This window comes from Arachis stenosperma, chromosome 2, assembly GCF_014773155.1.
Source record: "Arachis stenosperma cultivar V10309 chromosome 2, arast.V10309.gnm1.PFL2, whole genome shotgun sequence".
In the NCBI taxonomy this organism is placed as follows: domain Eukaryota; kingdom Viridiplantae; phylum Streptophyta; class Magnoliopsida; order Fabales; family Fabaceae; genus Arachis; species Arachis stenosperma.
In genome coordinates this window covers 2593997-2621365 of record NC_080378.1, presented here as the reverse complement: position 1 = coordinate 2621365, position 27369 = coordinate 2593997, and the positions used below count along the sequence as shown (strand labels likewise).

Below are 27369 nucleotides of genomic sequence, written 5' to 3'. Positions count from 1 at the left end.
TATAATACAATTGACATTTGCAAAATGAAAGACCAAAATGTCATGATCATGTTTCTGTGGTTTAATAAACTAAAATTGGTTCATCTTACTAATCACCTAATATGACTTGGATATGCCTTGCATATTCCCAAGTCATGACTCATGCAACAGTTGAAACCTGCCTCAACTTGCAGTTTTGTTGCATCACTCAAATTTAAAAACACAAATTAAAAGCTCCAAACACAAATTAAAAGCTCCAAGCAAACTATTAAACTAAGACTAAGACTTTAGCAACGTACAAATTATTAAAATAAGACAACTAACATGCATTATTGTTATTAATAACCTCATAATATGTTACCATGATATACATACAAAAATGTGGCGCCAAAATGTCCTAGTTTTATATAGTTACACGGAAACAGCACCACTTGCAAGAAAGAATTAAAAAATGAAAAGTTAGAGCAAATCCAATTAAGCACTCCAAGCTATGAATTTTCTAAGTTATCTCGGAGACCGATACCATGTCTTGTTGCTAAGGAATCATTGACTCCTCCTTTGCATACACTACTTGATTGAGAAAAACTTAGTAGTTCACTACACTGCAAACCATTGTTCTCTTACCTTTCTCTGAAAATCCATTCACTTTGCTGTTGTTGAGATCATATCGTCATGGCTGGTGCACTTGTTGGTGGAGCTTTCCTTTCTGGCTTCATTAACGTTGTCTTTGACAGGTTGCTCACAACGGATACGGTCAACCGGGTCTTGGGCAAGAAACTTGGCCCTGACTTGGTTGAGAGGCTGAAAATTTCTCTGCATGCTGCTGAAGCTGTGCTTGATGATGCTGAGTACAAGCAACTGGGCGACAATCGTGTGAGGGATTGGCTCAACTGTCTGAGAGATGCTGTTTATGATGCTGATGACTTTCTGGATGCTGTACTCACCAAAGCCGCCACTCAAAAGGAGGTACCTAGTTTCTTCCTCAACCGACATAGGAAGATGGTAGATAACATGGAAGGGGTGGTTTCAAGAATAGAATTTCTTGTAAGTCAAAAAGATATCCTTGGTCTTCAAAAGACTACCAAGGATAATAACTTGTCATCATCATCATCATCATCGTCATCATGGCGAGAAACCACATGTCTGATGGAAGGGAGCATATATGGCAGGGAGGATGATCAACAAGTTCTAATCGAAATAATAAATGACAAGAGTGAATCTCAGTTATCTGTGATTCCTATTGTTGGCATGGGTGGGGTTGGTAAAACAACCTTAGCCAAATGGGCGTACAGTGTCGTGGAAGGATTTGATCTGAAAGCATGGGTCTGCATCTCTGAAACATTTGATGTCGCTGAGATTACAAAGAAAACCATTGAGGAGATTACTAAAAATTCTTGTACCCTTGGGAGTTTCAATTTGCTTCAAAATAAACTGCAGGAAATCTTGTCGGGAAAGAAGTTCTTTATTGTTCTAGACGATGTCTGGAGCGAAGATGCCGATAAGTGGAAGCAATTTATAACTCCTTTTCACTGTGGGGCTAAGGGTAGTACAATTCTTATAACAACTCGCAATCAAGAGGTTGCTTCAGTAGTTCAAACATGTCCCTCTTGCACCCTTAATGAGTTGTCGGAAGAGTCTTGTTGGTTATTGTTTGCAGCCAATGCATGTTTTCCAGAGTCAAACGGGAACCCAACACTAGAGGATGTGGGTAGAAAGATTGTGAAGAGGTGTAAGGGGTTGCCATTAGCTTTAGAAACACTTGGGCGTTTCTTGCGAGGAAAGGATGATGTTAAAGAATGGAATGTTGTTTTAATGAATGACATTTGGGAATTGAAAAATAGTAAAATTATTCCAGCATTGTTAATAAGCTACTTCCAGCTACCTCCTTACTTGAAGCGTTGTTTCGTCTATTGTTCCTTGTTTCCCAAAGATAATGAGTTTGAGAAAAATGAACTAGTTTTGCTGTGGATGGCTGAAGATCTTTTAAGGCTACCAAAGAGAGGAGAGAGTTTAGAAGAAGTTGGTTCTCAGTGTTTTGAAGAATTAGCTTCAAGGTTATTTTTTAAACCAGCTGATGAGGATTTTCCCGAGGAGTACGTGATGCATGATCTCTTGCATGACTTGACAATATTCCTTGCTGGAGACTTCTATTGTAGAATACAAGAGCTTGGTGAACAAGAAAAGAAGGTTCTCACTCGTCATTTGTCATGTTTCTCACATCAAAGCTTATGTCCTCCAATCACAAAAGTCTCCAACTCCATTGCGAAATTGGAATCTTTGAGGACATCGTTGTATATCAATGATTTCTTTAGCATGGAAAGCGGAGAATCAAAGTTTAAATACTTGAGAGTTTTATCCTTTGATGAACTTGATGTATTACCTGATTCAATAGGTGAATTGATTCATCTACGTTATTTGAATCTCTCTGGGTGTAACATTGATAGGTTGCCGGAATCGTTGTGCAACTTGTATAATCTACAAACTTTAATATTGTATGGATGTACTAAGCTGACCATGTTGCCCAGTGGCATGCATAATCTTGTGAATCTACGGCATCTTGATCTTAGGAAAACTTCTTTGGAAGAAATGCCTGGTGGAATAAGCAAATTGGAACACTTGCATACCTTACATTCCTATATGGTGGGCAATAATGAAGATAATGGAATCCAGGAATTAGGAGGTCTCTCAAATCTTCATGGATCATTTGAAATTAAGAAGTTGGAGAATGTTGTTGATGTCAGACAAGCAACGAGTGCAAGGATAAGAGATAAGAAGCACATTGATAGGTTGCGGTTGACGTGGTCTTCAGGTGGTGATATGGTTTCAAATACGCAAACTGAGAGAGAGATACTCCACAGCTTGGAACCGCACAATGGCTTGAAAGAGTTGACAATAAGGCGATACAGGGGTACAATATTTCCAGATTGGTTGGGGCACTGTTCTTACAACAATATGACAAGTGTATCTTTGGAGTCTTGCAACAATTGCTGCATGCTGCCTTCACTTGGACAGTTGCCATCTCTTAAGGACCTGTACATTCAAGATTTCGGTCAGCTCAGCAGCATTGGAATTGAGTTTTACAAGAATGAACACAATCCTTCTTTGCATATTGCTCCTCCTTTTCCCTTGTTGGAGAGTTTGAAATTTCATAAAATGGCATGCTGGGAGGAGTGGCACTTACCTGACTCAAAAGCTTTTCCTCAGCTTAAGAGTCTTCAAATAACAGATTGTCCAATGTTAAAGGGAGATATGCTCAATCATGTATTAGTGAGAATTGTTTCTTCCTCAATGGATGTTTCAGAAGTTCGCAAACTGGAAATAAGACAAGATGACAAAGGAAGGTTTCTACAGATGCTATTCTCTGGGGATATTTTATCATTTAGCGGTTGTGAATCTATGGTGGAGTCTGCAATTAAGGCAATGATGAGCATCAACCATCTAAGTTGCCTCCAAGAAATAGAAATCTCAGAGTGTTCATCACTGATCTCGTTTTCGTTGGATGCCTTTCCCAGTCTCAAAGTTCTCGAGATAAAAGGGTGTTTAAATCTGGAATCAGTGTCAATGTCAGAGCCACCACCTAAATCTCTGCAAAATCTGAGAATCTTGCATTGCAGACAACTGGAATTTCTTCAACAACAACAGCAGAAGTATGATTTGGTAGAGCTACAAATAGATTCCAGCTGTGATTCACTGACCTCCTTGTCATTGGATGTCTTTCCCAATCTCAAGAATCTCAAGATATATAATTGTAGGAATCTGGAATCAGTGTCAATGTCAGAGGCACCACACGCTGCTCTTCAACGTCTCTCCATCTTTGACTGCCCTGAATTAGTGTCATTTGCAGGAGAAGGACTGGCTGCACCCAACTTGACTCATCTTACTATCTCTAATTGCGACAAATTAGTGTCATTTGCAGGAGAAGGACTGGCTGCACCCAACTTGACTCATCTGGAGATAGAAGGGTGTATGAATCTGGAATCAGTGTCAAAGTCAGAGGCACCACACGCTGCTCTTCAACGTCTCTCCATTACTTACTGCCACAAATTAGAATTCCCCCAGCTACAGCAGCACATGTATGATTTGGTAGAGCTACAAATACATTACAGCTGTGATTCACTGACCTCCTTGTCATTGGATGCCTTTCCCAAACTCAAGAATCTGGAGATATTTTGGTGTAGGAATCTGGAATCAGTGTCAATGTCAGAGGCACCACTTGCTGCTCTTCAACGTGTCATCATCTATGAATGCCCTGAATTAGTGTCATTTGCAGGAGAAGGACTGGCTGCACTGAACTTGACTCATCTTTATGTCAGTGGGTGCTCAAAGTTGGAGGCATTACCACGTGACATGAAGAGTCTACTCCCAAGTTTACACTCTCTCCAGATATACGGTTGCCCAAACATTTGCAGGTTGCCAGAGGGTGGTTTCCCGCCTAACTTGAAAGAGCTTCATGTGGAAATTGGCGAGGAACAAATGAGGGATCTATCATGGATGGGCAACTTGCACGCCCTCACTCATCTTACCATTCATGGTGATTACTGCAACAACATAAAGTCATACCCAGAGGTGGGTTCGCTGCCTCACCTTCCCTCCCTTACCACTCTCAAGATATGCTGGTTCGATAATCTGGAGACATTGGAATGCAACGAGCTTCTCCGCCTCACCTCCCTTCAACAACTACATATTAATTCGTGTCCAAAGCTGGAGAATATGGAAGGAGAAAAGCTGCCTCCCTCTCTCTTGCTACTCAAAATTGAAGGGTGTCGTTTGCTGGGAGAACACTGCAAGAACAAGCATCAACTAATCTCGCCCAAAATTTCCCACATCCCCACCATTGAAGCCGAAAACTTCTCCGATACAGATTCTGAGTAGGTAAATTTCTAATCTCTCATGTTTGTCATTTCCTTTTTTTTTTAAACATACCCACCATTCAAGTTGACGGCCGACGAATTTTCTGAACAGAGATTTATGAGCAAGTAATAATCTAACCTTCATGTTTGTCATGCTACCACATGTAAATTCACACATGCATAAATTTCCATTTCCTTCAAGTGAAAAAAATTATTATCAAGTTGAACTCGTATTCCAACTGGAAAATATGCATTCTTTTCTTTCATTTATTAGGGAAGCTCTCAGCTTGCAGTTGTAGTTCAAGAAATATCTTTCGTTTCTCTAACAAAGTCATTGGCTCATTGCTATCTGTAATACTTATTAACCTTCATATTTTTCTATAAAATCACCTTTGCAAAAGAAGATAAGAATTAACATGAAACAAAAATTGAAAGACGGTGAATATCTTTTTTGTGTATCCAACATTTAAGAATATTTTTAGATGTATTAAACAAAGAGTTTGATTTACATGGTCATCCAATTAGATTCATGCGTTTAGATGACTTTTGAAGTAGTGAGTTTGAAAATTAGTTACGAGAAGCTGTGTTTACTGAGTTTGGCTTCATGTTAGTATCTACACTAGAATGAACAAGATAGAAAAGGAAGACACGATGGACAAAGTTGGAGTGGCACTTCTTAGTGAAAAGCTTCTGATTTTGTTGGTATGTTTCTCTATTCCTCTCTATAATTTTATTTTTGCCCGTTTTGGACAGAGGAAAAACAAAATAATAGCTTAATTTGGGGAAAGAAAGGAGTTATAAAATGGTGTTCCTGTCTTTGTCAATTCTTTATGATCAGAGTCAGTTGTTGTGTTGCAAGATTCATATAGGAATAATAAAAGGAATCAGCATGCATGAGGTATATAAGCTTTCAAAATAGAAGGATCAAGTTATTGTTATGTAGTCATTTTTATTTTAAACCACAGTTTGAATCATTACATAAAATGAATAGTATTAGATGCCTATAATAAACTATTTCTAATACTAAGAGAAAACATTCTATAATAATAACTATTTCTTCCTTTCTGGATTTGGATACATCATCAGACAAATTCACAAGTTGATGAAGATATGTAGCTAATGCAGATATGATTCAAGAATATGCTTTCCACATTTAAAGATGACAATCCTGTACCTGAAATAATCATTAGAAGGTGAAGTTCTGGTGATGCCATCAGGAGCAACTTCATTCCTATCAACTTCACTCATTGATCTTTATCGTGTATGTGCAGTTTGTACATATATTAACCTGCAGTGGGATTCAAGTGATTCAAGAAAAAGCATGGTCATAGAATAGTTTATCTTTTTGGACTGAATTGAAGAGGATAGCTACAAATATACAGGGTTATTTTTATGTAAAGTCAGTGTATTATGTGCATCTGTGGTTATTGTGATGACATTATGACAAACATTTAGTTTTGAAATGGATCTTAATGCCAGTTTCAGTCAAAATATGCAAAATAAATGAAGAATCATCTTTCACCTTTACTTTCGTTTTTCCAAAGAAAAAATAAGATTGAAAGATAAACGATGCCATTATGAAAATTAGTAATAGCACATGGGGAGAAAAGATGATAAAGTTAGCATGAAGGAGCATAACAGGTGAAGGAGTTGTGAATATCAATTCACATCAAATCATAACTTGTTCTTTTTCTTTTTATTTGTATATTTCTTTGTTGTTTTATCGTTGATATCCAATGCATTAATACATGAGTTCAATTTGGAATTCTCTTACTACTTAGTCACGAGCGATCAATGGTAAAATAAATATTTGTTCATTATATTCCAAAGATGAACACTACAAATTTAAACATAAAAAATAAAGATCATACTAAGATTCAATGATAATAAAATGAGGATTTGTGCACCATATCCCAAAATTACTGAAATAAATAAATAAAATAAAAAAGACGGCTGTTTCCAAAAGCACATATTCATGTATGTTAATACCAGATTAGTTATGTGGTAGGTAAGATTTTTTTTTAGTGTGTATGTAAGATTATTTTGGTGTGGATTTTTTTTTAGTGTGTATGTTAATACCAGATTAGTCCAAATGTTTGTTATACTGAGTCATTAAGGAATAAACTCTTAGGTTGTGTTTGATAAGTGTCTTAAGACAGATGCATATAATAATAGTTACCAAACAAACTCTTAATGTTATGGATGTATTTAAATGTGAGTTAAGCAGTAGATCAACTATGTAATAAATTACCTTCTGCTGTTGATTTTGTTGTATGGTTTGAGCAAAGCAAGTCTAGAATTACTTCCAACATGCAATAGATCAACTTGGAGGAAGTTTGGATGGTTAAAAACTTGATATTGAAAAATAGTTTTCTTAATATTGAAATGGTAATTAATGCATCAGAAAATATTTTAATAGTTCACAAAAAAAAAAGTATTTGTAGAACAAAATCTAATCTGAAAGTGAAACATCATCTTTCAGAAGTACATGTGCATTAATTGGTAGAAGTGGGAGCTTTTGTTAGATGACATGCATGGATATCAAAATTTGTAAAGATAAAAAATGAGATATTTTAGTGGTATTAATAGCTTGAGTAACTTTTATAAAACAATCTGGTGGTGATTAACCATCTCAATTTGGATTGGATAAAAATAATAAAAAAAATACTAATAATGAAATTCATATTGTGGAAGTCAGTCACAATTATATGAAGCAAATTATTCAGATTCTTTCTGGTAAAGACTACATTTCCATTGGTCCTAAAAAAGTTTGAACTTTACACATCTTGCAATCTCATTGCATCTTTCAAAAAGTAGGAATATGATTAAACATTAAAGGTTTTATGCAATTACGGTGCACCTTCCAAAATGGCAATAACATTTAAAATATAGTGTTATAAAAATGAAAAGTTACTCCACTACTTTGAATTAAGTTATCTCGGAGAATAATACCACGTCTTGTTCCTAACTTGCAATTGTAAAGAATTGTTCTTTTCTTCTATTCTGAAAACTTTTAGCTTAGTTCTTTCCTTCTATTCTTAAAATTTGATTACTTTGATCTTGTTTGAGATCATGGCTGGAGTTCTTGTTGGTGGAGCTTTTCTGTCTGGCTTCATTAATGTTGTCCTGGACAGGCTCATTTCTGCTGATGCTGTCAACTTGGTTGTGGGTAAGAAGCTTAGCTCTGACTTGGTTGAGAGGCTGAGGAATGCTCTGACAGATGCTGGAGCTCTCGTTGATGATGCAGAGCTCAAGCAACTGGATAACCATGATGTGAAGGATTGGCTCAACTCTCTCCGAGATGCTCTTTACACTGCTGATGACTTGCTGGACCGCATCTGCACCAAAGCTGCAACTCAAAAGGTCACTCTCTTGGGTAGAATCTTCAATTCTGAAGATAGGCAGATGGTGAATGAGATAGAAAGGGTGGTTAGAAGGATAGAAGATCTTGAGAAACGCAAAGGAAAGCTTGGGCTTGAAAAGATTTCCACTGCTAGCTTCTCCTGGAAAACCCCATCCACTTCTCTTGTAAAAGGGAATGTGTATGGCAGGGAGGATGACCAGAAGGCCTTAATCAAGATGCTGAATGACAACAATGAGCATCACCTGTCTGTGATCTCTATTGTTGGCATGGGTGGTGTTGGTAAAACTACTTTGGCTCAATGGATGTATAATAATGCAGAGTTGATGGTGGGATTTGATCGGAAAGCATGGGTTTGCGTTTCGGAAAACTTCAATATTGTTGAGACTACAAAGAATATTGTAAAAGAGATCTCTACAAATACTCAGGATCTTGACAGCCTCAATTCAATTCAAGATGCTCTGAAGAAAGAATTGTCTGAAAAGAAGTTCTTTGTTGTTTTGGATGATGTTTGGAGTAATGATCATCTTCAATGGAAGGATTTCCTCGCCCCTTTTCAATATGGGGTTAAGGGAAGTACTATTCTTCTAACTACTCGCAAGGAAGATGTTGGTTCAGTTGTCCAAACAAATTACCACCCTCACTATCTCAATCCATTATCAGAAGACTATTGCTGGTCGGTGTTTGCTGCCAATGCTTCTTTTCCAGAATCAAATGGAAGCCCAACACTAGAAGGAATAGGCAAAAGGATTGCGAGGAAGTGTGACGGTTTGCCATTAGCAGCGGAAACACTTGGTTGCTTGTGCAGAAGGCATGATGCTGAGGAATGGGAAAAAATCTTAAGGAGTGATATTTGGAGATTTTCTACAAATGAGAGTAAGATTATTCCAGCATTGTTAATTAGTTATTTTCACCTTCCTGCACATTTGAAACGTTGTTTTGTTTATTGTGCACTGTATCCGAAAGATTATCTTTTGGATAAAGATGAACTAATTTTGCTATGGATGACCGAAGATCTTTTAAGGCTACCAAATAGAGGAGAGAGTTTTGAAGAAGTTGGTTGCAAATATTTTGAAGAATTAGCTTCCAGATTGTTTTTTAAACCAAGTAAGTATAATTTTAAGAGATTTGTGATGCATGATCTCTTGCATGACTTGGCAATATTCCTTGCTGGAGACTTCTATTATAGAATACAAGAGCTTGGTGAACAAGAAAAGAAGAAGGTTCTCACTCGTCATTTGTCACATTTCCCACGTGGAAGCTTAGGTCCTCCAATCACAAAAGTCTCTAACTCCATTGCGAAATTGGAATCTTTCAGGACATCGTTGTATATCGATGATTTGTTTAGCATGGAAAGCGGAGAATCAAAGTTTAAATACTTGAGAGTTTTATCCTTTGTTAAACTTGATGTATTACCTGATTCAATAGGTGAATTGATTCATCTACGCTATTTGAATCTCTCTTGGTGTAAGATTAATAGGTTGCCCGAATCGTTGTGCAACTTGTATAATCTACAAACATTAATATTGTATGGATGTACTAAGCTGACCATGTTGCCCAGTGGCATGCATAATCTTGTGAATTTACGGCATCTTGATCTTAGGGCAACTTCTTTGGAAGAAATGCCTAGAGGAATAAGTGAATTGAAACACATGCCTATTTTAGATTACTTTGTGGTGGGCAAGCACAAAGACAATGGAATCCAGGAATTAGGAGGGCTGTCAAATCTTGAAGGTTCATTTGAGATTAGGAAGTTGGAGAATATTGTGGACGTGAAAGAAGCAGAGAATGCAAGAATGATAAACAAGAATCTCATCAGCAAATTATACTTGCAGTGGTCTTCAGGTGGTGATATGGTTTCGAATACACAAACTGAGAGAGAGATCCTCCACAGCTTGGCACCGCACAATGGCTTGAAAGAGTTGAGAATAAGGGGATACAGGGGTACAAGGTTTGCAGATTGGTTAGGGCATTCTTCCTACAGCAAGATGACACATGTATCGTTGGTGTGTTGCATGAACTGTTGCATGCTGCCTTCACTTGGACAGCTACCATCTCTTAAGTCCCTCTACATTCAAGATTTCAGTCAGCTCAGCAGCATTGGAATTGAGTTTTACAAGAATGAAGACAATCCTTCTTTGCATATTGCTCCTCCTTTTCCCTTGTTGGAGAGTCTGAAATTTTATAATATGGCATGTTGGGAGGAGTGGCACTTACCTGACTCAAAAGCTTTTCCTCAGCTTAAGAGTCTTGAAATGAGAGATTGTCCAATGTTAAAGGGAGATATGCTCAATCATGTATTAATGAGAATTGTTTCTTCCTCAATGGATGTTTCAAAAGTTCGCAAACTGGAAATACGACAAGATGACATAGGAGGGTTTCTAGAGATGGTACTTTCTGGGGATACTTTATCATTTAGCGGTTGTGAATCTATGGTGGAGTCTGCAATTAAGGCAATGATGAGCATCAACCATCTAAGTTGCCTCCAAGAAATTGAAATCTCAGAGTGTTCATCACTGATCTCGTTGTCGTTGGATGCCTTTCCGAATCTCAAAGGTCTCGAGATAAAAGGATGTTCAAATCTGGAATCAGTTTCAATGTCAGAGCCACCATCTAAATCTCTGCAAAATCTGAGAATCATGAAATGCAGAAAACTGGAATTTCTTCAACAACAGCACAAGTATGATTTGGTAGGCCTATATATATTTGACAGCTGTGATTCACTGACCTCGTTGTCGTTGGATGCCTTTCCCAGTCTCAAAGTTCTCGAGATAAAAGGATGTTCAAATCTGGAATCAGTTTCAATGTCAGAGCCACCATCTAAATCTCTGCAAAATCTGAGAATCATAAAATGCAGAAAACTGGAATTTCTTCAACAACAGCAGAAGTATGATTTGGTAAGCCTGTATATTTTTGACAGCTGTGATTCACTGACCTCGTTGTCGTTGGATGCCTTTCCCAATCTCAAGAATCTCGAGATATTTTGGTGTAGGAATCTGGAATCATTGTCAATGTCAGAGGCACCACACGCTGCTCTTCAACGTCTCTCCATTGCTTTCTGCAACAAATTAGTGTCATTAGCAGGAGAAGGACAGGCTGCACCCAACTTGACTCATCTAAGCCTCATAGAATGCTCCAAGTTGGAGGCATTACCACGTGACATGAATAGTCTATTCCCAAGTTTACACTCTCTCCACATATATTGCCCAAACATTTGCAGGTTGGCAGAGGGTGATTTGCCGCCTAACTTGAAAGTACTTGAAGTGGGAATTTGCGAGGAACAAATGAGGGATCTATCATGGATGGCCAACTTGCACGCCCTCACTCGTCTTATTATTAATGGTTCTTGGTGTAAGAGCATAAAGTCATACCCAGAGGTGGGTTCGCTGCCTCACCTTCCCTCCCTTACCACTCTTGTGATATGGCGCTTCCATAATCTGGAGACATTGGAGTGCAACAAGCTTCTCCGCCTCACCTCCCTTCGACAATTGCACATTTCATACTGTTGGAAGCTGGAGAATATGGAAGGAGAAAAGCTGCCTCCCTCTCTCTTGCTACTTAAAGTTTATCACTGTCATTTGCTGGGAGAACACTGCAGGAACAAGCATCAACAAATTTGGCCTAAAATTTCCCACATCCCCACCATTAAAGTCAATGGAGAACAAATGTTCTGAATAGAGATTTCTGAAGAGGTAATCATCTAACTTCACGATTCTCATGCCACCACAATTGAATTATACATGTATAAATTTCCTTTTCCTCAAAAGAAAATAGTTCTCTCTTTCTTTACATATTATTAACTAGTTGGACTCATAATCTGATTCGCCAACAACAAAATTTGCATTCTTTTTTATTTCATTCATTGGAAATCTCTCAATTTGTAGTTGTAGCCAAAAGAAATATCCTCTGTTATTCTCAAAAAATGCCATTCTTATATATATTGTGTATCCAACATTTGAGAACTTTCACAAATAGATGTTGAAATTTTCTGTTTTCATCCATCTTCAGCAGATAGATTTTAACGAAGTAAAAGTACCCAAATGGTGGAGATTTCATCTTATACAAGGTTTTAGCTTCAGGTTGGTCAATTTACTCCGCTTCATTCCATTCTAAAATTTACTTTTCCTCTTCTGTTGGGAAGAAGAAAAATGTTATGAAAGCTTGATTTTAGAGGAAATTAGTTATTAGTTATATGAAGTTAATGGTAAAATTGTGTTTCTGCCTTTGTCACTATTTAATGTTTATGGCTTTATGCTGAACTAATTTGTATTGCCATGTAATAACTTAAATTTGATTCTTTAACTGTTTTTGGAATCTATTGCTATTGTATTTTTTGTTACGATTCTATTTACTGTCATTCATTCATAATTTTAGCAGAGATAAATTGAAATCCTTTAAAAATATTTGAGGTAAAATTAAAACTTTTGTCAACCACTAGGGACATTTGATATGGTTTTTCCTTGTTTCATTTTCTTCTATTCTTTAATCTTCCTTTAAAGCTCTTTTACAATATAACATGTTTTTGATTTGCGACTTTGAGTGATAGACTAAAAGAAAGTAAAGCTTATTGTCTTGGCTAGAATGGAAAGTGAAGCTTCAAAATAATTTAACAATTTTTTTTCTACTGTTTTTTCCATCTTTTTCAGGTAAAAGTTCACAGATGTTCGAGATTTCATTGCACATGTATATCTATATATATATATATGGAGATGTAAAGTGGATTAATGTGTTGGGAAGCAGTAGTGTTTTCTGATTTCAGCTTCCATGTTAATTGGTATCCACACTAGTTTAAATTAATGACTGATGTGTATCATATGATTCATATCCACACTACATGTGGAGTTGATTGGATTATTCAATTCAATGCTTTGCTTCAAAGATGGGAACCATAGCTGCTTGTTTGGTTATCAATAGCAGTCATTTTTTAAACTAGAGTGAGACCTGCGCAATGTGTGGAGAGATAGATTATTTATACTATATAGTATATTTTAATAAATGTTATATTAAAAATATTTTAGAGAACATATTATAAATAGATTTTGAATTTATTTATTTTTAAGAAAGACATAGGTTATTTATATTAGAGTTATACAAAATTGCATTTTCTTTTTTTTTCATTTTTCGATTTGCATTAATGGCTACACTTTGTCTTTTCTTGCAGTTTTTTTGTTTGTAAATAATTAAAAAAATAAATGAATGAGAATGAAAAACATATAAAAATGTTATATTAAATTTAAAAAAATTTTGACAATTAGTATGAGAGATTAAGAAATGAAGAGTAGTAAGTGATGGTTTTCAGTGGCTAAGAGAAGAGAGGTTGAATCTTAGCCCTTTTTCACTTAATAACACTTGCTGGTCTTTGAAACAACTTCTGGAGACTTTTTTATTTTTATCTCGTACTCAGCCACGAGACTTTTTCTTTTTATCTCGTCACTCGGCACGAGATATTTTTCAGTTTTATCTCTTGTGCAGCAGAAACAGAAATGGAGTAGAAGAGAGAGAAAATTACACCAAGATATATCATGGTTCAGCTGCTAAGTGCAATGCAGCCTACATCCAGTCTCCATCACAACAATGATGAAATTTCACTATAATCATCCTTAATTACAAACACCAATTCTCCCTAGGAACTACCCTTCCTATCTGGGATAAGTCTAGAATCTAAATCTCAATTCTGAACTTGACTTGGTTACTGCCAAGCTTTCAACTGCTAAGTGCTGACCCAACTTGCAAGGGGATTCCCACAGAATCATGAAATACAACACAGATGTACAAAGGACCTCTAAGAACATCTATGGCTTTTTCTTTTAATTTTGCACATTCTGCCTTTTTCCACTCTATGACTTTTTCTTTACAAACCTCACTGTTTGCCTTTTTTCCATGAGACTCAAGACAGACAAAATTAAATAGAAAAATACAAAATGAAAAATATTGAAGGAGAAGAACTTCTGTTAGCTTAGGTAGCTATGAGAACTCTGTGCTTTGCACTCTCACTCCTTGCTCCTTGCCTCAAGCCCTGGCTGTTCTCCCTTATATATAGGGGGAAGCCTCTACGGTTGAAACCAAATGAACCAAGCTAAACTTCTTCTTCTTCAAGCAAACCGGTTTGGCCAGAGAGAGAGGAGAGATAACCGAATGCTCAAACCAACATACAATTACCTCTGTGTGCTCCATTTGCATCAAACTCCACCAATCCGAGCCCTCCATCTTGTCTTGCACACCAAGAAGGATCCTTAGCCTTTGATGAGTTCTCTGATGCATGACAGCTCCTCCTGCTCCACTTTTGCTTTCTCCTTCACGTAGCCTCCCTAGCTACCTTCTGTGATGAGTGAACACAAAAGCAGAGACGAGTCATCCCTCAAGATCTTCTTCCATTTTTTGGTATGGAGAAGCTGAGATCTCTTCACCAAATCTTACCATTTGTGATGAAAATCTCAACCACAGCATACTTTTTGTTTTCTTTTTCTTGCCATCATTTCAATGGTCTTGTTGCTTGCTTCTTCTTCTTTTCGGTAGCTAGCTTTAGCTTCCATGCTTTCTCTGTTGAAATGATCGAAAGAGAAGAAGGAGTAGAGAGAGAAAAAAAAAAGCGTGTTATCACAAATAAATTAATTAGGTTCAACTCTCCATGCTTTGTGTAGTAGCGTGTAAGCTACACTTAATGCCATCAAATTACTTTTACATATAGCTTTCATGTTTCCAAGGTAATTAACTCAAGCAAAGAGAATTTTGAAATCCACCACATGATGAAAATGGGATCTGTTGGTAGCATTCCTTACTTTCTTTCTTTCTTGTTTTCAAACCAAGCAAGCTAGTTTCTAGCAAAACAATTTGGGCTCATAATAATAATTAAATTCTGGCCTAAATAACATAACAACAATTCAACCATAAAAATCAAAGAAATTTTGTATAAATGCTAAATGTTAATTTTAATACAATTGGGCTTGCAAATTTTCTTTTCTTTTCGGCCTAATAACAAAACCTGCATAGCAAAATTATTTTAATTAACATATTTGAATTGGAATCAAATTAATAATTTTGTAATTAATTATATTAATAATGTTTAGTCATCACTAATATTAATTTAGAGTTTTCCAAACTCATCAGTAAGAGTGTTAATATGTATAAGTTGTAGAATCTGAATATTTGTAACTGAAATTTTTTATAATTATTATTATTATGACACTTTTAATGTATGTTTATTGCATTTAATTAGTACTTGATGTTTCAATTGAATAATAATAAATAAGAGTTTTTTATTTTAATTTTTTTAAAATATTTTACTAAATAATGATTGATTGATTTTCATCTTTTGCCAAGTCTTTAGAATTACTGATGTAACATCATTAACAAAGAAAAGATGATTTAAACTCATTGTGGAGAAAGTTGGTATCAGCTTTTATATATTATAAATAGATTTGAACCAACATGCTAAACAAATGAGTTTCAATATCTAATGCAAGGGTTATATCAATTATCAAACTTGAATTGTATGCTTTTTTTAATAAAGTAACTTCCATTGTTAGTAGTACAAGTTTTTTCATTTGGGAAAATATAAACCTATGTTTTTTTATGTCTAAAAAATCCATTATTTCTTTTGCTTAGAGTTTGTGCACATCCTTTTAAAATTGTAAAATACAAATGACATAAAATAATTAAAAAAACATAGACTCACATATGTTAGTTATGTGACTTATTTCTCTAACTCTGAAATATAATATAATTATGTCTCGGTCCAAAATGAGTTATGATATTGAGCGTTACAAATATTTTATATATCTATTCATTTTTTCTGAAATATTTTGTGAATACAAACCTTATCTATTATTCTTAATGAAATTTGGAATTTACCAATATTATTCCATCTAATTTTGTATAAAACATGAATCTATCCAACCTATCTTCTTCAAAAAAGCTACTTTATTTTAAATTTTAGAAATAATCTCCTAACAAGTCTAACAAATTTAAATCTAAATTAAATGAGAGTTACAAATATATAATTTTTCTGGTTATAACAGTCATCTTTGGAAGAAAAACCATTAATGACTTTTATATTATGGTCTTCACCAAGTACCTGACAATGAAGTATTGGCCGACGACGGAACCATTGGAACAGTCCATGGTGATGTTGAGTTGGCAATCGCCTGCAACAACGCGAGTCTGTTCCTGAGGAAGAAATCTTAGAATGCAGCAGAAATTTTCGTCCCATACTTAGATGCGAGATTGGAAGACTTGAGAAGGTGAAAAATTGGAGATTCGGAGGGAAAATACACCTATCTTAATTGGAACTTTCCTTAAGGAAAACAATAAATTCCATTTATCAAAGAGATCCATCTTTTATCTCCATAGTTAACTATTTGCCAAATTGCCGATCCTAACTTCCTTTCACTCTTTCACTTGAATTTAAAACATTTCTACCAACAATAAATTTCATTTATCAAAGAGGTCCATTTGTTAAGTATTTGCCAAATTGTTGATCCTAACTTTCTTTCATTCTTCCACTTGGATTTAATTAAACATTTCTACCAACCACCAACAATAAATTTCATTTATCAAAGACGGTAAATTCCACTTATCCTAACTTTCTTTCACTCTTTCACTTGGATTTAAAACATTTCTACAAACGGCCAACAATAAATTTCATTTATCAAAGAGGTCCATCTATTAACTATTTGTCAAATTGCTGATCATAACTTTCTTTGCCAAATTGCCACCAATAATAAATTTCATTATAAAAGAGGTCCATCTGTTATATGCTTAGTTAACTATTTGCCAAATTATCGATCCTAACTTTCTTTCACTCTTCCACCAAAATGTATTTACAATTAAATTGATTTTGTTTATATTAGCCAGTTGTTTTGAATGGGATTTGGTTGCGTCGGTCTTTTTGGGCCGAAACAATTATTTATCAAAATTGACCAAAATATGGTTCAATTCTAGATCCTCTTTGTTACTAATACTACATGCCTTTTGCCCTTGCTATTTTATATGTTAGCTATTAACTGGGTTAAGTATGATTTTGGTCCTTAAGGTATAAATTGAAAAAAATTTTCGTTCCTAACATTTGGTTGCATACAAAATCGTCCCTAAATTTTAATTTAATTTTAAAATTGTCCTTTTGACCTAAATCTTAAATTTTCTTTTACCAAATTACTCCTAACAAAAAATTATAAAATTAAAAAAAATAAAAGAAATAGAACACGAGGAAGGGAGAGGGGAAGAAGAAAAAGGGGGAAGAGCATAGGAGAAGACGAAGAGGGGAAAGAGGAAGGGCGAGGGACGGACGGACGTCGACGCCAGCAGATCTGTAAGGGTGGACGTCGCACGCCACTTGCCGTTTCTGCTCCTCCTTCTCGCTCGCTTGCCAGTCGTTGCTGCTCCTTGTCAGTCGCCACTGCTTCGCGTCCTTACTGCTAATCCTCCCTAGGATTCCAATTCTACTTCTGATTTGTTGATTTTGTTAATTACATTGTTGATTTTTCTGTTTCTTCTGTTAATTATATTGTTGATTTTTCTGTTTCTTCTGTTAATTATATTGTTGAATTTTTTTTATTCGTGGATTTGTTAATTACATTATTTTTTATTATGATTCTATTATTGTTGTTGATTCTACTTATATGATTCTTCTACTTCTGTTTCTTCTGCTTCTGATTTTGATTTCATTATCCATTGTTGTTACTGATGTTTTTGGTTGTTTCTGCTTCTGTCTCTTTTGTTGTTGTTCTTTGGAGTTGAGAGAAATAGTGATGGAGATTATACAGATTTTTTTTTTCATTTCTATTTTTCCTTTTTTTATGTTTATTACATTGTTTTATTGTTGTTGTTGCTGATGCTTTGATGAAGAAGAAGAAAAAAGAAGAATAGAAAATGAGGATTTTGGTTAAGAAGGGGAAGGGTATTTTGGTCCGAACACGATTTTAAAACCAAGTTAAACCTTAGGGATGAATTCAAATGCAAAACAAGGTTGAAAACAAAAAAAAAAAAATTTTCAGCCTCCCTTATTAATTATATAGTAAACACACACAATACTTTTGTTAAATATTATTTTAATTTTATACGCTCTTATATTTAAATTAATTATAATTTTTATTATTTATAATTATTAATATAAAAATAAATATTACTAAACATGTATAAATAAAAAATATCAAATATTTTTATTAATTACAATATAATTATTTTTTATGATTTTATGATATTTATTAATATTATTTTTTTAATAAATACATATAGTGTATAAAAATATAATAAATATAAACTAATTAGTTTTTTTTTTAACCAAAAATAAGAGACTCCAACGTGCAACCTCTTAATTGAATATGAAAAGACTATGCCATTTGAGTTATAACTCATTGGCAACTAATTAGTTAGTTATTAAAATAAAAAATAGTTACTTTAATATAAAAATAAAATTAAAGATCTTTATTATAAAAAAACTAAATTTTAATAATAACTGAATTATAATTTGTTGGTTATAATTTATTGTGATTTTATAGTTCTTAAAATATTAGTGAAGATATTTATTTAAAATTTTAAATTTTAAATTTTTTAATTATTTTATATTTTTTATTTACGTATGATCAAATCAACTAATTCAACCAATAATTTACTGATTAAACCAATAAATCAATAGCATGACCAGTTCGATCACTAATTTAGTTTTGACATCGACTATGATCAAAAGGATTAGATGTAATGTAACCAAATCTTATTTAAGATAATTTATTGAATAATATTAAATTCACTTAATTTTATTTATATAATTTATCCAGGAAGTCCATTTTTTCTCGGCATATTCCACTATTTGCAAAATCTTAGGACTATGGAGTTATTCTTTTTCAGCCAACATCATTTAATTTTTGAAAATTATTGTATTTATTGTAAATTTTAAATTTTAAATCATAAATTTTTAATCATAAATATTATTCTACATTTTTAAAAAAATATCTTTTTTATAATTAAAAACTAAAAATTAGTTAATATTAACAAACTAAATGATGGTCTTAATAGTTTCTCTTTAAAAATTATCAATTCTAACTTTTTTTTTATTTTTGAGTGAATACCCAATCCAATCTTTGATAATTTTTTTTGAAAGACTACAAGGTTCCTATCCAAACAAAAAAAAAATATTCTTTTCGGTTTTTTATATTTAATTTCGTAAGACTGATTAGTCCCTCTGTCAATGATCTTTCTTCAAAATATACTTACGTGACACGTTAATCACTATTCTATTATATCCTCTATTTAATTTTTATAAGTAAAAATAATTTAAAAATTATTAATATTTTTTGTTTTATACAATAAATTATTTAGCTAATATATTTGAAAAAAATAATAAAAAATAAAATTAAAAATTAAAAATCTTGATAATTATCTTTAAAAGACAATAAGACTCTCAACAAAAAATAATTTGTTAATCTTAATTAATTTTTAATAGATAAATCAATAGTTTAACATGTCATATATTCTTTTATTTTTAATAGAAGAATATTTTTTTATTGAGGGCTTTCAAAATAATTGTAAGGGCGTTTATGATTTTTTTTTTCTTGATTTTTCCATGAAAAAGCATTCACACTCCTGAAAAGAAAACCCTATATAAGGAGCCCATTTATATTCTTGAACTTTGCTCCTTTCCTTATGCAGTTTTAGAAGTGGCAAAAGATGCATGTATTAATTAGTATAGAGTTAGATTTTTAGTTTATCTAGTTTCATAATTCCAAGAGAAAAATTAACAGAAAATGTTTCCCTGCCCACTATTATTTTTTGCTTGTTTTATATTGTTGACAATAAATATTTAATTTTAAAGTATTAATTTTGTAAAATATTTTACGTTTGATCCAATTAAATTTGTTTACTTCTTTTTGAATGTTTACGTTTCATCCATTTATTTTTATGCATAAAACTTGTTTACATTAACGAATTCTTAATTATTCTTTTGCAGAAACCATTATGGTAGCACCGATTACTGCTGCTTCAATGTGTGCCTTTCACAATGTTGTGTTAGCAACACAAAGCTATGGCATAAAAAAGGGCATCAAACAAGGACTTGGAGTGAAGCGTGGTTCTTGTGGTGGCTTACAAATCAAGGCAAATAATGCCCAAAATTATAATGGTGATGATAAGATTTCCAGAGTTGCTAACACATGTTTTATTCGTCAAAACTTTACCATCAGATCATATGAAGTTGATGCTAATGGAATGGCATCTAGTGAGACTTTGATGAACTATTTTCAGGTTTGTCCTTAAACATCATCATCATTCTTAATCATACAAATGATCTCCTGGATATTATTAGGGGTGTAAGTTATCGAATCGGACCGAAAATTACTGCAAACCGAACCGAAAATTACAACAACCGATTTGAAAATCGAAAAAATCGTTTTTTTTTTTCTGACAAAACCGATCGGTTTGGTCCGGTTTTCAGTTGGCTCGATAGAAATCGAAAAAACCGACTGAACCAAACCGCTATTGATTCGGTTCGATTCGATTGTTATAAAAGCAACAAACCGAATGGTTGTCGGTTCCATTGGTTTTTAATCCAAAATCGAACCAAACCTAACCGATAACACCCCTAGATATTATGTAAATGCTATAGATGTATATATATATATATATATATATATATATCTATATATAATATATATATATATATATATATATATATATAATTCTTTTGTTTTCAGATTGGCAAAAGTAGTGTCCCTTTTTTAGATAGTAAAGAACGTATATATGAAAGCCAACTAGTGTAGTGTATATTAATATTAGTTAACTTGAAATTTTGCCAAAATAAAATGTGAATTAATCATGTATCAAGACTTTAAGGCATGCACAACATGAAAATACACAAGTATGAGTGTGACTGAGAAATATGATGATGTCCATTAAAATGATGTCACTAGTCATTTCTTGAATCATACTTTAAAATTTTTAAAATTTGACATTTTAATTCTTTAAATATTAAAATACACAAAAAAAATTTAATTTTATCATTGTTAAACAATACAGTCATCTTTTAATTTAATTTTTAAAAAAAAATTACAAAGTTTGCACGTGTTTGATATTAGAAGACATTTATAAAGTGCACCCAAAATATAAATATATATTAGATTACCCTTGAAAAGTATTGTCTTTTGTGAGAAAAGTGTCTTTATTGACATTAAGATAAAGCTACATTTTATAAGTGATGTTTTTATTATTTAAAAAGACACTTTTCAAGTAACGGTCTATTCTACTATAAACAGATAACTAACACAAAGAAAAACAAAGCCAATTCTATAAATATGCTATTTTTAAATGTAACCCGAAAAAAAATGTTGTTTAATTGGTGAATTTTTTGTGGTAGTAACAAACTTATAACTCCCTTATCTATGACTAAACTAACCGTTATCATTCACATGTACGACTGGGTTTGGTAAAGCTTTTTCAGGAGATCATTTTGCGTTTGGTAAATTAAAAAGCTCAAGTGCTTGTGTTTGCGGCTTTTAAAAGTTAGGGGTGCTTTTGAAAGCACCTAGGAGGGAGCTTTTCAAAGATGGCTTATGCTTACCAAATTTTTTTCATTTTCCCGCACATATTTCCCGCTATTATATTGCCATTAAAATCTTCATATATTTCTAACTTCTCTTCCTAACCTTCATAAAATCTAACACAATCTTCATATATTTTTTATTTTTCAACCTAATCTTCACAAATTTCAACACAAATACATCTCTATCACATATTAGGTATGAACTTCTATCTATTTATATTATATTTGTTTGTTTTTTTCTGTTCTTAGATTATAGTAATTTAGGTAATTTAATATTTTTAGTAATGATGTTTAGGATAAAATAAATTTTTATGATACTTATATAAAATTTTTAAGTTAAAAAATAGAAGAATTTATTTATTATATTTATGTTTGTTATGAATTTTTTATTTTAACATTATTTTATTTTAAAATATTATATAAAATTTTAAAGAATTTGAAAAAAAAAATTATTTTTTTGTTATAAACATGTTTATTATAATTTTTTCAACTTTTAAAAGCTGTTTTACCAAACACAATTATGGTGCTTGTACTTATTAAAAGTTATTTTTAATTTGATTTTACCAAACGTAAGTGCTGCAGCTTTTAAAAAGCTGTATTTTAAAAGACAGCTTTCATAAGCTACTTTTAAAAAGCAAAAGCTTTACCAAACTAAGCCGTATATCCGTAACACACTACAATAATATAAATTATTTTTGAGAGTTATATATGTAAAAAAAAATTAAAATTTGTCAAAAAAAAAAATTTAACATTATTTTAACTATAAAAATATGTTAATAAAAGTTTTGTCAAAAATAGTATTTTTAACATATAAATAATTGTGAAAAAAGTTTAAATCTTATTTTGATAAATATTGGCTGTAAAAAATAATTTATTAAAAAAATTTGAGAATATATTTTCTGTGATACTTATTAACCGTCAAAAATACTATTTATTTTGATACTTATTGACCATAAAATATTCTCAACAAAATTTTTTAACAAAGAGTGAGATGAGATCTTAAAACTGAAGAACAAATTGAGATTTTGAAGATAAAGAATGAGTAGTATGATCCTAAACTGAGAGAACTAATGGAATAAATTGAAAACAAATGAACGTCAAAATTGAGAAGTAATTTTTTACGGTCAAATTATTCATCAAGAAAACCTAGAGAATTTGACATTTATAATATTTATAAAAAATATATATTAATTTTGACATTTAATTATAATATTAAAAAATAAAATATTAAAATAACTCTCTCTTTTTTTGTAGTGACATACAATAATATTGTTATCTCATTTGGCTCTATTATTTGTTTCATAGAGTTCTATAATTGATCACTGTAAGACACTTGGGATCTACGTTGATGCAGCTGGTTCTTCGAAAGAAATGATCAAAAAGAACTTGGTATGGGTATATAGTGAAATGCAGGTTTGGGTTTACCGTTATCCTAAATGGTAAGTCTTCCTTTATATACATATTTATAATTTTAATCTTATTGATATCTTTACGATGAATAATCATGACTCTATAACATATATATCACTGGATTTGGTTGAGTAGTTTATAGGAGATCGATTAATATCTGACAATGAAACAAGATTGCTATACATTCATAAAGAATCATAAACTACTTCAACACATAGGATATAACATTTAATCAGGTAGAGTTTGTTTTGAGGTATGAGACAGAAATTAAGATACTGAAATCATGTTTATTGGTTTAGAAATTGGTACTAAAGTTTTTGTTTCTATTTTCAAAATTTCAGCATTTTAGTACCTCCAAAAAGTAGGAACACAGGGGATTAAAATTTTTAGAGATAAAGACTGAAATTTTAATAACATTTTATACTTAAAATACCTTCATTTCAATTAATTAATTCTAATTTTACTCTTTGTGTAAAATAAATTAGAGTTTTATTCTTATTTCAATTTCTGTCTCCCATTTTGTACCAAACAGAATACTGAGATTTATTTCAATTTCTATCTTTTAGTCTGTCTCTCGATCTCAGCCTTTCCATCTCTATTTCTCCACCAAACGCTAACTGTGTGAACAATAAATCTGTTCACTAGTTTCACTTTTAGTTATGTTGACAAATTAGGAACGGTGTGCTATATGATTATTGATTAAGTCATTTTGATAATTAAATTTAATTTTATTGGCACAATAAAAATCAATTAAAGAATAAAAAGGAGACACATAAAAAAAACTTAATTAAACACTTAAACTTAATTATAAAAATAACATATTCACCTGATATTTCTCTACCAATTAAATAGCAATATATTGCTTTCTTAAGTAATTATAAAAGTCTATGTACTATATATTCTCTCTCTGTATATTAAGCCTTATGGAATTTTTTGTAGGTCTGGTCTTGGTTGAATTCTTCTTATAGTTTCTTTTGGGATGTTATTATCATATTTTTCTATTTAATTTCTTTTATTTTTCTAATTTTGACATTTACAGTAATATTAAAAAAATTAAAAAAAAATCAAAATTTACTTTATTTAATATTTATTAATTGTTGTAATAATTAATAAATTTAAATAAAATAAATTATAATTTTTTTTTTTTTGTTACCGAATATTTTTATATTTGTATTATATAGGGATGATGTAGTTGAAGTGGAAACTTGGTTATCTTCAGAAGGAAAGAATGCTGCGCGATTCAATTGGATTGTGCGAGATTTCAAAACAAATCAAATGTTGAATAAAGCCTCAAGGTATATAAATCAATTACTTTTAAACATTTTCTTCCTCACTTTCCAACAATCACATCGTCAAACCTAAAAAAAAATGATCTTCTTCTTGGGAGAAAAACTAAGGAAATATGACATCATTTTTTTTCTTTCTCGAAAATCAACTTTAACAGAACAATTTGGATGGAAAATTTTATTTATAAATAATATTGTATAGATTGACATTATCGCTAGGGTTGAAAGTGAGTCAAGTCAGCTCATGAGTCAGTTCGAGCTCGGCTCGTTAATAGCTTGATAAGCTAAGCTCGTGAGCTGGTGAGCTAAACTTGAGCCTGGAATTGAGCTCATAAATTAAATGAATCGAGCTCGAGTATACACACACATATCCTATATACATTTAGTCTATACTTTTAATATTATATATATACATATGAAATAGTGATATATAATTATATATATTAATGATCTTAAATATTTAAAATTTTATATTTATTTATTATATATAATTTTAATGTAGGACTTAAATAAAAAATTTATATTTATTGATAGATAAACAATATATAAAATTGTTCTTTTTAAATATTTTTTAAAATATATAAGTTATAATTTATTGATATAAATTTATAAATTTTGCATTTATGTTTCTATTATTTGAGCCAGCTCGTGAGTTTGAGCTAGCTCGTAAGCTTTAGATGAGCCGAATTTGAACTTAAAAAATAGACTCAATTGTTAATGAGTTGAGCCGTGAGTCAAGCTCAATTTCAGTGAGTCGAGCTTGAACTCAGCTCAACTCACTTCCAGCCCTAATTATCGCACAAGTATACATAAAGATAAATGATATTATACATGTATGTGTGAATAGTATTATACGAGGCTTGTTTTATAAAGAGTATAATTTACACTAATATTTAAGGTACAACACTAAAATCCAATAAAAACTTCATGCCAAAATAATTCTGAAAAAAAAAATCACTATATTTGGAATAATTATATATATTATATCTTTTTTACACTTTTACATACATACATGAGTATCCATTCTTTTTTTCCAGGATTAATAGAAATGTTATTAAAAAAAATTATTACATAAACTCTCATAAATCATAATTTATAATTTTTGGACGCTATTCGATTTGTACTTAAAAATTAACTTGATTATTAAAAAAATAACTTAAATCTTAAATTTTAAAATTTTAAGATTTAAATATTAAACTTTAAATCTGAATCATTGATATAAAATATAATAAATAAAAAATTAAGTAAATTGGTTTAATTAATAAAAAATACAACACTTCTTAGTTAATAAGAAACGTTTAAAAATTGATTGTTAGTACAATCTGTTAGAAAACATAATCAATTGATTTGGATTTGGATTTTGATATTGTCTATGCAGTGTTTGTGTTTTGATGAACAAATTGACAAGAAAATTATCCAAAATACCTGTAGAAGTTAGAAGGGAATTTGAGTCCTATCTTGAAAATTCCAGAATTATTATAGAAGGTGATGACAAAAAAATACCTAAACTTGATGACACATCAGCAGATTATATTTGTCTTGATTTAAAGGTATGCATGTTTTCTTTTCTAATAAATAATTTTTTATCATTATTATTTTTTTGAATTTATATTATTTAACGTGTGTGTTAATTTTCAGCCAAAATGGAGTGATATCGATATAAATTTTCATGTCAATAATGCAAAATATGTTAGTTGGATTTTAGAGGTAACTAATTTTTTTTTTTCTAATATATATACTTTTAGAATTCAACTAGACAACTAATTTTTTGTACTTAATATCAACTAATTTTTAAACTATTTTTTAATTTTAAATTTTAAATTTCACATTTTAAGCTGTAAATTTTAATCTTAAACTTTAAATTCTCAAAAAGAAAGTAAAAAAAATAATTTTTATATTTAAATTTATTCGTATTCTTAGGATATTCGTTTTGTTCTGATTTGGTTTTATTATTTAATTTGATACAATATGTTCTTTGCTTTTGATTTGAAATATGCAGAGCATTCCAGAATCAATCTTGATGAATTATGGATTATCTTCCATGACTTTGAAATTTAAGAGGGAGTGTAAGAGAGACAGTAAGCTACAATGTCTAGCTGAAGTTTGTAGTGACAATAATAATAATAATAATAATAATAATAATAATAATAATAATTTTGATTTGAAATATGCAGAGCATTCCAGAATCAATCTTGATGAATTATGGATATCTTCCATGACTTTGAAATTTAAGAGGGAGTGTAAGAGAGACAGTAAGCTACAATGTCTAGCTGAAGTTTGTAGTGACAATAATAATAATAATAATAATAATAATAATAATAATAATAATAATAATAATAATAATAACATTGAGTACAATCATATGCTTCGATCTGAAGATGGTGTTGAGATTTTGAGGGGAAGGACTGAGTGGAGACTCAAACCTACTAACAACTTTGAATCATGATCCAGAAGCTTCCATTAAAGACTTGTAATTAGAGACCTGGGAGTTGCATTAGTCTCTATTTACGCCGGGTGGTGTTTTTCGAATTTAAATCTTCTAAAGTTTGAATTTTACTTTAGAGATTAAATGTAATCTCTTATTATTTATTTTATAGGTGGAACCAATAATAAATATGAAAGAGAAACTATTCAAAAGTTGAAGATCATATTTTACTCTCTAAAATAAAATTCAAATTTTAAAGGATTCAAATCTGTGTGTCTGTTACTTACTTTAATGGTTAATAATAATAACAGAAATATTAAAATAAAAAATTAATCAAAATTTATTTTATTTAGCATATTATATTTATTGTAATCGCATTGTATACTTTAAATATTATAGTAATTACATTGTGTATTTAACTGTTTTTTTTTATTTTCTTTTATTTTATATGTTCATAAACCTTTTTTGTCTTTAAAAATCCAATAATTAACTTCATATTATTCATCACTTGCTTTTATTATATACGAAAA

General features: G+C 31.5%; 3 protein-coding genes across 9 annotated transcripts; all 3 read left to right on the top strand.

The window, feature by feature from the left end:
• Positions 1-441: 441 nt before the first annotated feature.
• Positions 442-6508, top strand: LOC130961374 (putative disease resistance RPP13-like protein 1). 3 transcript variants are annotated; one of them, XR_009079531.1, is made up of 3 exons: positions 442-4851; positions 5453-5531; positions 5916-6508. XR_009079531.1 is itself a non-coding variant. In XM_057887223.1 (2 exons), the coding sequence occupies exon 1, from the start codon at positions 652-654 to the stop codon at positions 4849-4851; it is 4200 nt and encodes a 1399-aa protein (XP_057743206.1). In that variant the 5' UTR covers positions 442-651; the 3' UTR covers positions 5441-5889. The 3 variants fall into 3 exon arrangements, 1 of the variants encoding a protein (XP_057743206.1); XR_009079530.1 differs by having other exon boundaries at positions 5441-5531; positions 5916-6505; XM_057887223.1 differs by lacking the exon at positions 5916-6508 and having other exon boundaries at positions 5441-5889.
• A 1202-nt stretch (positions 6509-7710) lies between these two features.
• On the top strand, positions 7711-13148 carry LOC130959321 (putative disease resistance RPP13-like protein 1). 5 transcript variants are annotated; one of them, XM_057885288.1, is made up of 4 exons: positions 7711-9066; positions 9205-11882; positions 12199-12269; positions 12837-13148. In XM_057885288.1, the coding sequence occupies exons 1-2, from the start codon at positions 7902-7904 to the stop codon at positions 11862-11864; spliced, it is 3825 nt and encodes a 1274-aa protein (XP_057741271.1). In that variant the 5' UTR covers positions 7711-7901; the 3' UTR covers positions 11865-11882; positions 12199-12269; positions 12837-13148. The 5 variants fall into 5 exon arrangements, with proteins under 5 accessions (XP_057741271.1, XP_057741270.1, XP_057741269.1 ...); XM_057885287.1 differs by having other exon boundaries at positions 9157-11882; XM_057885286.1 differs by having other exon boundaries at positions 7711-11882; positions 12202-12269.
• Positions 13149-20139: 6991 nt separating this feature from the next.
• On the top strand, positions 20140-26633 carry LOC130961214 (palmitoyl-acyl carrier protein thioesterase, chloroplastic-like). The gene is made up of 7 exons (XM_057886965.1): positions 20140-20424; positions 23024-23157; positions 24310-24423; positions 25793-25964; positions 26053-26121; positions 26414-26515; positions 26589-26633. Exons 1-7 carry the CDS (start codon positions 20140-20142, stop codon positions 26631-26633), a joined length of 921 nt encoding a protein of 306 aa, XP_057742948.1.
• Positions 26634-27369: the final 736 nt, after the last annotated feature.

What these genes read in the sequence shown, in the direction of transcription:
- LOC130961214 (XM_057886965.1), top strand. Translation starts at nt 20,140, where the DNA reads ATGGTAGCACCGATTACTGCTGCTTCAATGTGTGCCTTTCACAATGTT. An exon ending in CTTTGATGAACTATTTTCAG is followed by an intron (nt 20,425 to 23,023) that starts GTTTGTCCTTAA and finishes TTTGTTTCATAG; the next exon opens with AGTTCTATAATTGATCACTG. An exon ending in AGCTACAATGTCTAGCTGAA is followed by an intron (nt 26,516 to 26,588) that starts GTTTGTAGTGAC and finishes TGAAATATGCAG; the next exon opens with AGCATTCCAGAATCAATCTT.
- LOC130961374 (XM_057887223.1), top strand. Translation starts at nt 652, where the DNA reads ATGGCTGGTGCACTTGTTGGTGGAGCTTTCCTTTCTGGCTTCATTAAC.
- LOC130959321 (XM_057885286.1), top strand. Translation starts at nt 7,902, where the DNA reads ATGGCTGGAGTTCTTGTTGGTGGAGCTTTTCTGTCTGGCTTCATTAAT.